This window comes from Hippoglossus stenolepis, chromosome 7, assembly GCF_022539355.2.
Source record: "Hippoglossus stenolepis isolate QCI-W04-F060 chromosome 7, HSTE1.2, whole genome shotgun sequence".
NCBI lineage: Eukaryota > Metazoa > Chordata > Actinopteri > Pleuronectiformes > Pleuronectidae > Hippoglossus > Hippoglossus stenolepis.
The window spans coordinates 15259664-15271951 of record NC_061489.1 but is presented as its reverse complement, the minus strand read 5'-3'; the positions used below and the strand labels follow the sequence as shown (position 1 = coordinate 15271951).

Below are 12288 nucleotides of genomic sequence, written 5' to 3'. Positions count from 1 at the left end.
CGGACCTAAGCAGTTGTGGCTAAACTTTCATCTGTGCACAACTACCCCTGCTCTCCGTGGTGTGTAACTTCATTTTGGTTTTCTCTGCCTCGTTTTCACATTGGCCTCAAAATAGCAGCCGATCAATACATAGAGGGCTGGCAGCTGAAGAAGTGACATAACCCGCAGGAGGGAGCTTGAGTTTTCCCCTGTGGAAAAAGTGCAGAATGTGCCAAAGATTTTGTCACAACAGGAGATTCACAATGACACATTAAAAGTAAAAATAGCCCATGTTCTATGGTGAATTGTGAGTGTCACCAAATTTACACGAGTCAGATTTCTTCCTTGCCTGAGAAATGAGGGAATTTCCTGTAGCTGGTTGAATGGCAGCATTCAAAGTTTTTTTTGTATCATGAAATAGACAAGCTGTAATAATATTTAAAGTGTTTAATACAACTATCATAAATCTTGAAAACTGATTTTGAAAACAAGCTCATATCTCCGCAGAGAGGGTCACTGGCGATGTACCGGTGGAGGCCGCGGGTTGGGATATGTCCTCTACGTTACCTGGATGTGAGGAGATGAAGAGGGGACTGAGTAAATTGTGGACTTATGACCTTTGTCCTAGTGTGTTACACAGATTTTTTTACCAAAGATATATCTACATACCCATTATCCACTTTTCTTGTAATGGTCATGGTGGGGCTGGAGCCAATCCGAGCTGACATGGGTGAGAGGCAGGGTACACGCTGCATAGGTCGCCATTCAACAACTAGAGGAAGCCGTGGTACCTGGAGGACATGCAAACTCAAACATGTCTTCACCTTTAACTGTAATGATTTATGTTATGGGGACTTGCTTTGTGTCCCATAAATGTAGACACATCCCCATGATGTGTCAGTGTCAACAGATTTAGAATCCCACAACATGAATCATACCTGGACCACACACTTTCCCAAGATGTCCTCACTCCACCGGGCCTATAACTCAAACTGGTCCTCACAAAGTACAAGTAAACATTCAAGACACACAAACACACAGCATCAGACAAAAGTGATACAAACAGACAGTGACAGATTATAAGAACCTAGATGTGCACACTCCTGCAACCCACAACCTTCTTGCTTTGAGGCCACAGTGCAAACCACTCGATACCAGCCTTATACCAGATAGGAAATAAGAAAAGATGAAGTGTCCATCACTTGAGTCTCGAGTTATTACTTCCAGGAGACAGAAAATAAACACACAAACGTAAAAAGATCAGCCTGTTTTGAAATTTTCAATCAGCAAAGTAATGACCTCATGGTAAATACATCTTGGTGATGACTGTGACGGTCCCGGGCAGCGATCCTGTGGCCCGAACAAATCTGTAAGAGGATTAACATAATCAGAAGATTTGGACTCATAACAAGCTCATTATGAGAAATATCTGCTGTATCTTGAGCTGCCGTGCTTAATTTAGATGAGAGTTCCATCTGTGTGAGTGCATGTGTGCCTAAGTCAGTTCAGAAGACAGATAGCCTATTTATAGATTGAAGGTGTGCATGTGAAAGACCAGAACCAGCATAAGGGCCCTGCTTATCTCCTGAACTGGATTGAGTTAATCTACTAATCGGGAGGTATTTACATAACTGCTTCAATGCAGCAGCAGTTAAGCAATTACTGCCCCCATTTCCTTCTTTTCCCACAATGTGGCATCTATCTGCTCTCATTCCCTCCAGACTCTAACTTTAAATTGTTCTTTCCTTCTCTTTTCATGTCCTTTTTGTTGTCTGGTCTATTTCCTTTCTTGTCTGCCACCTCCTCTTCTGAACTTTGATGTTATCTTTTCCTTGTCTGTTATCCCATGTTAATGATGGCAGGTTGTTCTGTGTGTGAGCAAAAAAACTACACTCCAAGTTACAAACCCTCTGTGATTCAAGCTTGGTCTTAATCAGCATTTTTGGTTTGACAGAATTAAAGTTGCAGTAAATATTACACTCAAAACACACATCTGGAGGGAGGTCACATGTTTGTTCAACAGAATGAATGACAAAAACTGCATTTACCATTTTTTTCTTAACATGACATATAATTTAGATCATCTGATGAATCTGTGTTTGTTGGAAAAACATTGTATCCGAAGTGAATCCGAAGTTAAATCCAATTGTATAGATGTTAGTTGACTTTTCTTGCATTTTCAAACAATATACATTACTCACCAAAAAATGTGCATGTGCCATCATATACAACCTTAAAGTAACACTTTTTGTAAATATATTTTATTCAAAAAGAATAAAATAAACTGCAGAGACATGGATTTCATTTGACTCTAAACTTCAATGACCAAAATTCAGTGTAGTATATTTTTACAATAGAGACGGACTGCACAGTCAAAGCTTGTATGGACGATGGAAATAGTAACAGAAATGGACACAAAAAACTAAAATATTTCATTTTAAATGTCATAAAAAATTGTGTTTGTTTGCAACTTTATAAATCCACAAGTAAATATAAAACATGTCATGCACTGCCCTCTCGTGGTAGAAAACTAGTATGACTCTTTGCAAACACAAGAAAGGAATCGAACAAGGATTGATTAAAAACAGAGCAGGTCTTCAAAAAACTCTCCAGCTCAAGTTTATAAATCCATTTTCTAATGATCCTTTTCAAACTGTTGTTCAGAAACAGCAACAACTCGACGTGACTCTGAAGATTTGAAGCACATCTGTGAAACTCGCACTGTTTCGACGGTCGGTTGCTCAGGTCTGAGAGAAATTACGTGCGCTTTAAAACTCCGCAGCCAATCACATCGCGTCTGGAAACCCCGAGTCGTCTGCTCTGTCCAATCAGAACGCGCATAGCACGAAGTGGGCGTGATCGTGGAGCGGAACAGCTGGCAGACTGAGCTCGGTGCTCGCGGTGTTTGGAGTTTGACCGCAGACACTAAAACGGTGGATGGGCTGAGTTTCTGAAAGAGAAAGAGAAGAATGACTCCGGACAACGACTGACAAAGAAACCGGGATATTTCTCGAAGCTCTTTTTTCATTTTTTTCTTATTTCAAACAAACCAGTGTGTCCGCGGTGCAGGTGAGTTAAGCAGTTAGCATTAGCAACAAGACCTGTTGTTTGTCCACTGTAGCATTGTAATAACACTGGACTGTGGTTATGGACGGTGGATTGAGTGGGATCATGTTTTATCCACGTGTCCTCTCCCCTGGTTACATGTGTGTCTGTCCTCAGGGTGGACAAATGAGGGGGTGGGGGGGGGATTCCCTAAACTGCAACAGGACTCATCACGTTTCCTCTCAGGGCGCTCCAAGGATGTCCCTTTCTCAATATAGCTGTCGTCCCCCCCCCCTTGGCTCACTTCAGTACAATGCCTAACATGGAAGCTGACAACGAAATGGTTTTCATCGCTGAGACAAACTAAACTTAAACACTGCGTGAGGTTTCTCTGCAGGGATGTCGAGCTCCATGTAAAAAAGGAACTGGACTGTTGGGTCAGCAAATGTCATGAGTCAGCTGTGTGTCAGGGAGTCAGGCTCACGTGCTGCTACAGCCCATTTGTGTATTATGTATCAGCTGTCAGTGGGTGTTGGGTTATTAGAATAAACATCTGTAGGAGGAGTGTGTATAAAGGCAACATATGTACAGAAATGCATGTCTCAGTTAATCCCATTTTATTTACAGTGTGTTCATTTTCTGTCAGAGAACTAGGTCAGGATTTTTTGGATTATTTTCCTGATAGTCTCCCCACTATGTTTTCTCATTATGATCTTTCTTTTGTGCAGCAATTTAAATAGTCAGCTCAGCAAATTTCACACACTCGCGGATATCAGTTCCCCTCAATATGCCTGATTGTTTACATCAAGATTCATGCATTAGTTCCTGGGGAAATTATATAAATTGTAAAAAACAATCCTGGATCTTCCCCCTGATCTGGATCCACATCAATATTTAATGGAACCTTCCCTGGTCCATCCTGAACCCTTCCACAAAGTTTAGCAGTAATCTGTCCTGTGGTTTTTGCAAAATCCTGCCAACTCATAAAGAAAAAAAAGTAGATGTAAACATAACACTTTTTGTTTGTAGTTTTGTTACATCACTACTCTTTATTGATCTACAAATACAATATTCTGCGTCGATTTGTCCGAATAATTACACAGATCTATATTGATTCAGGAGTGTAAGTCGTAGTCTTAGCTGAGTGAGTGGAGGTGTGTTGAGAAAGTTTCCTTCCGCAACAGTTGTTACTCCGTCACCGATGATGCTTCTTTCTCCATCCGTTCTTTTGCCTTGCACATGTAGCTCCTCCTGCTCTGCTGTTATCCACACGCTATCATGTCAACATTTACCTTCACTGTTTTCAAATACCCAGAAACATCTCTCTCTCTCTGTGTTTTCTTTTTGACCGATTTGTCGTCTGATTTCAGCCATGGAACCATCGCTAACCGGCAACTCCTCAGCCCCAAAACTCAGCCCCTCGACCCCCGCCACCCTCAGGGCGGGCCCCTCCTCATCCAGCTCTTCTGCTACCACTGCCACACCGGCCTCAAACCGGCCTACGCCTAAACTCACCATGCCAACGCCTCCAGCCACACCCTCGCCCACTTCTTCCACTGCCCCCCCTCGGACCACCCCTGGTCTTTCTTCCCGCTCCACCTCCCTGTCCACGCCGCCCGCCTCGCCTCTCCGCCAGCCCATCAGGAGCCTCTCTCAAGCGGGCAGATCTCAGCTCAACGCAGCCTCTACAGGGGATATCCGAACAGGATCCTCAGCAGCTGCCACGGCTCCTCAGCCTCCTCCCACACATGAACCAGGTGAGAATCAAACTCTTACCTTTGACCTTTTACACTTTCAATCCTGTAACAAAATCTTCACCACACGGTTTCACCTCCATCTTCTCCAACAATCTTAGCAGCCAACACACCCACTTTGCTGCGTGCAGTATAGTGTCTCCATGACAACGGCCGACATTTACCACAACATGTGCAGCTGCCGCTCCCATTTTGCTGACATGGAAAGAACAGCCTGTCTCGCCCCAATATATTCACAAACCATTTCAACTCAGCTGGGTTTCTACTGAACAAACCCAGCAGTTAAAGTTCACATAGTAGGAGATCAAGTGTTAGTTTAAATGTGTGACGATGCAGTGACGTCAAGATTTGCTAATACGGAGAATTACAGGAAAGTGTGACATCTAACACCTCAGTCATTTAATTTGGACCACACTTTTCCCATTGAACCTAATCCTGTCCCCTGGAAGCACGCACCCCATGTACCATGTGTCGAGAATTGAACAGATAATCATAACGTAGCTAGTGAGAGAAAAAACGGGATAAAGGTTGCATCACTGTCTAAGTGTGAGTTACGTCAGGGCAGCGAGCAGCTGCTGTTTACTGTGGCAAGCAAACAGTTATGTTAGGGCTCAGGTGGGGGGGTTCAAGTATGATCAGCGAACCAGGAGCGGGAACGGACGTCTGATGAAATTTGCTGCAACTCATCCCATTTCCTTTTTCTTCTCAAAGCAGAGCAAACAGAACACGTCCTCCTTCTCCTGTGCCATTTACAGCCTGTGGGTGTTTTTAAGTGTTTTCACATTTGTTGGAACCCTCCATCTTTTTTTCCTGATGTTCAAAAACAACAGAACGTGACACTCAGACATGTGAGCGCCTCAGCTCTACTGTGGCTCTGGGATTTGAGAGTAGCAGAAGTCATCAGTTGAAGGAAGATGATGATTAAAGTGGTGAGGTTCAGTGGGACAGTCTCATCAGGGCAGAAGCTGTTTCTGGAAGGATCTGCCTCATGCTCACACTCTGTGATCATTCGTGTCACTGACTGTCGCATCCAAACTGACCTGTTTCCATTTACCTTAAATGTTTTCTGGACCACATGTGTAGAGAACTTACTCATTACTAATTATGAGTAAATATAATAATCAACATAGAAAGCCTGATATTTGAAATCATTACTTGACATTGAAGCAGTTGGCAAGAAAAAATAAAAGAATTCCTATTTCCTACCAGATAAATATGAAGAATTTTAATAGTTGAAATGTCAAGATTTACAGCTGAGACGGACTCGTGATTGGTTTATCTTACAATATTTCATATCATTGGTTTTTCTTTTTTTGGAGCAAAGTGGACAGTCGGCTCAGACTAAAATAATCAATTGTACATCATAAATATAATTCTTCTTTTTGCAGTGTTGTCACATCACTACTATTCATTGATTTACAAATATGCAATATTCTGCTTTGATGATCATAACTGTTTTACAAACAACAGAGGTGAATTTTTGTCTTTTTATTTGACTGATTTAGAACCCTGTAATTCAGGGTGGTGTAAATGCTTTGCTTTGATTGTAGTGTGCGTGCGTGTGTGTGTGTGTGTGTGTGTGTGCGCTTAAATACTTACAACAGGGTATAGAGTTATTTACACTCATCATCATTATCAGCCACAAATATATCACAATACTGATTTTATCAAATGTTACTAATACAACATTATAAAAGTTATTGAAATCTGCTGCACAGTGTTTATTGAAATGTTTTCTGTTTCCTTTAGAGGAGCCAGAGGAGGAGGTGAGTTTTGAAGACCTGGAGGAGAGAGCAAAGTCAGGAGACGCTAAAGCACAAACCAAGGTCAGTGTCAGTGAGCACACTGCAAATACTGTTGACGTTAATGGCCATATGGTGGCCTCAGAACAGATCGGCCGAGTAATAACCAACGTTTGAGAATGACTCATTGACGTAAAGGACACATACGTGATTCATAGAGATGCTTGCCTTGCGAATCTAAAATTGTGTGTGGGTGTCCAGATGGGGCGTTACTTCCTGGTCCTCGCAGAAGAAAGAGACGAGGAGCTGAACAACTGCACAGCGGTCACATGGTTGGTCCAGGCTGCTAAACAAGGCCGCAGGGACGCCGTCAAACTGCTGCAGCAGTGCTTGGCCTCCAGGAAAGGTACAGAAAGGTCCCTCCGCCAACACCCTGTACTGGAAAAATTAACTAAGTGTGGTTGAAACCTATTTTATAGTTGAAGAGTAACTTTTGCAGCCCTGTCTAAAGACTTTTATGACCTGAGCTGTTTTATGGTCTGAATTGTTTATGACCTGAAAACTGCCAGACCCTTTTGCCACTTATTTACCCTCCAAAGAACGAAATGTATGTCAGCTTATCTCCTTAGGAAACACATGTAAATCAGTTGTTTGTGTTTAGATTCCTCACTCTCCTGCGTCTACAGAACCAGTCTGAACTGGTTCAGAGAGACAGCCCTTAGTTCTCCTATATAAGATGCTTGCATTTGAGTGTCCTCCATCTTCACTCTGAGATCCTTGTGACTCTCTGTGTTGATCCTTTCTGCAGAAAGCCCCTATTAAAATACACGTAGATAACTTTGGTGTTTCCAGCCTCTTGTATTTCCAGATTTCCATGACAACCCGAAGTCTGGAACTATAATTAGCTATGTAACATAAAATTATTGGTTTGATGTAAAGAAGGTTTTCCTGGAAAGATCTGTCCGCCAACATTCTGCACGTTTGCCTTCTCGTCTTTTCAGGCATCACTTTGGAGAACTATGAGGAGATGAAGAAGTTGTGCACAGAGACACGTTTTGAGAGAGGAGTCAGGAAGGCGGCTCTGCTTGTGTACTGGAAGTTGAATCCAGAGAAAAAGAAGGTGGTGGCCATTTCTGAGATGCTAGAGAACGTTGAATACGTCCACACAGAGCCAGGTACGAGAGGAGACGTGTTATACGAGACGCTCATTTCAACACACTGACATCATACAGCTTATTATTTAATCTTACCATCGAATACAGAGGTGAAATCTGAGTTTACTGTCTTAGGCATTTACCATTTCATATGATGTGTTCTCCGTTTACAGGGAAACCAGTCTCCCCTGGTCCACTCAACAGCTCTGCCAAGAAACAGAGGAGAGTCCTGGAGACAATGGTCACCAGTGAGGGTACGTATGGTGTCCTGATTTAACAGACACAAGTCATTACGGTCATTTATTCCCCTGAGGTCATGTCTAAGGCGTCTCAAAGAGAATAAATACATTATTTTTATTTATTTTATTTTTATATTTTATTTTTGATTTAGTCAAAGTGACAATAAGGAAAAAATGTGTTTTCTTTGCTTGTGAGTTAACATCCACCATGTTTCTTCCTTGTAGCCAATTCCTATGTCGGTCTAGATGATTTTGTTGAGATGACTAAGAAGTACGCTCAGGGTATTTCACCGTCACCATTCATGGCCACTGCTGGAGGCGATGATGAAGACGACGATGGCGTCGTCGTGAAACATCCAGATGAGTTGCCCCTGCACCAGAAGGTGAGACTGTCTCAGAATCTGAATGATCCACTGTTGCTGTGTTTGCAATCAGGATGTTTGCGATGAGGAATGACAAAGACGTTTGGCTTTTCTGTTTGATATTGATCAGTTGCCAATTAATGTTTTCAACTAATCGAGTCATTGTTTTACTGATGAGCTGTTTAACCCTGATCTCCCGGTGCGTCCCCTCAGCTGCTGAAGTTCCCTCTGTACGCTCTGCTGGAGATCAAGGAGCACCTCATCGACTGGGCGTCCCGCGCTGGCATTCAGTGGCTCAGCGCCCTGATCCCCACCCACCACGTCAACGCACTCATCTTCTTCTTCATTATCTCCAACCTCACGATCGAGTTCTTCATCTTCCTCATCCCTCTGCTGGTTTTCTACCTCTCCTTCTTCTCCATGGTCATCTGCACCCTGCGGGTGTTTCAGGTCGGTGACTCAGGTTACTAATTATTTTTGATCGAGCTCAGTTAGAAGCAGTATTTTTTATTTTAGCCTCATTTAAAATAAATAAACACACGTCTTTTTCTACAGAATTCAAAAGCCTGGGAGAACTTCCGGGCTCTTACAGACCTGCTGGCTCACTTTGAACCAGGTCTTGATTTGGAGCAGGCAGAGACCAACTTTGGATCGACACACTTGGAGCCATATCTGTATGTTCATCTCTGTTTACCTTCCTCCATATGCAAACATGTTCAATCCTTTGCACAGTGTTTTTAAGTGTTTATTTGGTTTTGTCTGCAAATTTCAGGCATAGTTTTGTTCAGGTTTTTCTGGTTTGACTGTAACTTTTTTTTTACGATCGTCATGAAGATACAGTTCACAGTTTTTTCTTAGTTAAAGCTAAATTTTAATAATCGTTTTAATGTTGCTGTATTTAAGAAGTGATTAGTAACTTTTTCACTTCACTTGGTTAAGCTAAAAAAAAAAAACAGATTTCAAGAACATATTAAATTGAATGAAATTGACAAATAAACATATTATGCTAAGTGCTCGTGCAGCAGAATGAGTTCCTCCTGTCTCTCTGTGTCCTCAGGTACTTCCTCCTCTCTGTCATCTTTGTGGTTTTCTCCTTCCCCGTTGCTGATAAATCCTGGATTCCCTGCTCAGAGCTGGCCGCCGTCGCTTTCTTCTTCATGGTCACCGCCTTCCTCAGCCTCCAGGCCTCGGCTCAGCTCTTTGCTCGTAAAGCCTTCCTCACAGAAGTCCTGTCTGGTGCCTGCTCCCTCACTCACTTCCTGCCGGACTCCCTCTGGTTCCTCAAGGTCTTTGGGGTGACCGTCTTCACGGTGCCTCTAGGGGACATCTTGGTGTTAAACCTGGGGATGCCGTGCCTGCTATACGGACACCTCTTCTACCTCTTCTTCCGCATGGCCCAGCTGAGAGGCTTCAAGGGCACCTACCTGTGCCTGGTGCCATACATGGTCTGCTTCACCTGGTGCGAGCTCTGCTTGGTCTTCCTCAATAACGCCTCTGCAATAGGACTCATCCGCACCTGCATTGGCTACTTCCTCTTCCTGTTCGCTCTCCCTGTTCTCTCACTAGGCCTGGCCGCCATGCTCATCATCCAGTTGCTGCAGTGGTTCTTAGCCCTGGAGCTGACCAAGATGGTGGTCACGTTGACGATCTGCTTCGTGCCAGTCGTGTTGAGGCTTTGGACTCGCTTCAGCCTCAAACCCATCGTGGTTCTTCGGTCTTTGTCACGGAGCAACATCGTCAAGCTCATCCTGGTGTGGCTCAGCGCGCTGGTGCTCTTCTGCTGGATGTACGTCTACAGGTCTGAAGGCATGAAGGTGTATAACTCCACCCTGACGTGGCCTGAGTACAGCAACCTCTGCGGCCCTCTGGCCTGGAAAGAGTCCAACATAGCCCAAACTCAGATTCTCTGCTCTCACCTGGAGGGACATCACGTCACCTGGACCGGACGCTTCAAATACGTCCGCGTGACCGACATCGAGAATGGTCCTCATTCAGTCATCAACCTGCTGCCTGTGTTTGTGGGGAACTGGATGCGGTGCCTGTATGGTGAACCGTATCCTTTGTGCGAGGAGGTTAAAAACGCGACCCCTGAGTCCCAGCCTCTGCCCGCCCCGGCTCCTCCCACCGAAGACCCCCTCTGTAAACTCAAAAAACTGGCCAAGCACGAATGCCACATCAAACGCTTTGATCGCTACAAATTCGAAGTCACGATGGGCATGCCGCTGGAGAGGAAGACGAAGAACGGGACGATCATAGAGGACGAAGACGCCACTAAGGACATAGTTCTGAGGGCGAGTAGTGAGTTTAAATCTGTGCTTTTACACCTGAACACAGGAAGCCTGGTGGGGTTCAGTACCGTACTGGAGGGCCGATTAGGCTCCAAATGGCCCGTGTTTGAACTAAAAGCCATCCACTGCCTGTCCTGCGGCGGCACCAGCGTGCCCCGCCGCAGGCAGTACAAGATCGAACATGACTGGAGGCGCACGACTCAGAACGCCCTGCAGTTTGGCTTTGACTTCTTCTTCAACCCCTTCCTCACGGCTCAGCTCGAGCAACCCTCGGAGACAGAGACCGAAACGGAGACTGTGACGCAGGAGACAGGATAGAGGAAGAAACATCTGGCAGGATGACCTCCGGGAGAAAAATAAAACGGATGCTGGGGCGTGTCATAAAATGTGTGCAATGAAAATACTGTCTGCAGTGGAAGAACATTGACGATTATACATCTCTGACAGAATGTGATCGCAATATTGTTGGATAGTTACTGTAGCAGAGTGGAAGGACACTCAGATATTTATCTCATCTGTACAGAGCGAGTGTGTTTGATTTCTTTTAGGTCTTAAGCCAAAATGTGTGAGAATATATATTATAATGACAGTGAAATTAACACAGGGGGGATAGAAACTAATGGGCTTTTGAAGTAAATCACTGCTTAACACTAAAATAAGAAACCCATGATCCAGACGTCCTCAGGTGGAGGCAGTTGTGTGTTTCTTATTAACATTACATCCCATTTAAGCTGCACATGTGAGTCATTGTGATGGTGTTTGTGTTCTATACAAACACTGTGTCTGCTGCACCTCATTTCATGTATGTTGATCATTTCCTTTGTTGTGTCTGTGCAGGTCCAGTGTGTAATCTGGTACTTGCTGGTACTGGAGATTACTGTTAAGTGCCTCATAAAACCGTCTCAGTTCAACAGTAGTTTGGGAGAGAACAGATTAAATCACGTCTTTAAGCTTCTACATCTCAAGACGTTCACCTGTGTTTGTATTTATTACAGAGCAGTTATTCATGTTTTTCTCTTCCCTCTGTTCTCCTCACCTGTTTGTCTCCATCTCTGCTGTGCAGTGATGACTTGTTTTTAAAGTAGGATGTCACTACTGTTCTCTGTACTGTGACCCATAAATATGATGAAAGTATTTGCCTATTGTTGCTTTTATTAACATTCATTTTGTTGTATAAAAATTTTAATTCTCAAACTTAAGAAACCATTTTTTGGACTACAAAATGTTTCTGAGGAAATTGCGGCTGTTTGCTGCTTTCTGCAAAAACCGAAGCCTTGACTTTATATGAAGAAGTAATATTTAGAGTTGAACATTTTAAAGGGGTATTCTCTGATTCACATTCATTTTAATGAACAAAAACTATACTCCAGTATAATTTTTTCCATTAACTGGGACTGTATCAAAATGACAAAAAACTTCACATTTGGTTCCAAAAAAATCTATATTTTTGTCAATGAAGTCTTTATGTTGCAAGTAACACGTATACTTTTACTACTATAAGTCAAAAGTTTAAAAACTATTAACTGCTAAAATATATGTATAAAAGATATTAAAATTTAAAAAATGTTTTAAGATTTATTAAGAAGCAAAACAATCAGAAGTACAAGATGAACAGACTTAAGGCAGAGAAAGAAAAAAAACAAATATTACTTATCACACATATCAGTCAAATTATTGAAAAGCTTATTTTGCTCTAAGTGCAGCAGGAGGTCATGAAGTTTTTGT

At 43.1% G+C, this 12288-nt stretch overlaps 1 protein-coding gene across 1 annotated transcript; it reads left to right on the top strand.

Moving 5' to 3' along the window:
• The first annotated feature begins 2838 nt into the window (after positions 1 to 2838).
• On the top strand, positions 2839 to 11757 carry wfs1b (Wolfram syndrome 1b (wolframin)). Its single transcript, XM_035161154.2, has 10 exons — positions 2839 to 3048; positions 4395 to 4781; positions 6528 to 6604; positions 6782 to 6926; positions 7522 to 7695; positions 7848 to 7928; positions 8139 to 8296; positions 8489 to 8725; positions 8831 to 8949; positions 9333 to 11757. Exons 2-10 carry the CDS (start codon positions 4397 to 4399, stop codon positions 10879 to 10881), a joined length of 2925 nt encoding a protein of 974 aa, XP_035017045.2. The 5' UTR covers positions 2839 to 3048; positions 4395 to 4396; the 3' UTR covers positions 10882 to 11757.
• Positions 11758 to 12288: the final 531 nt, after the last annotated feature.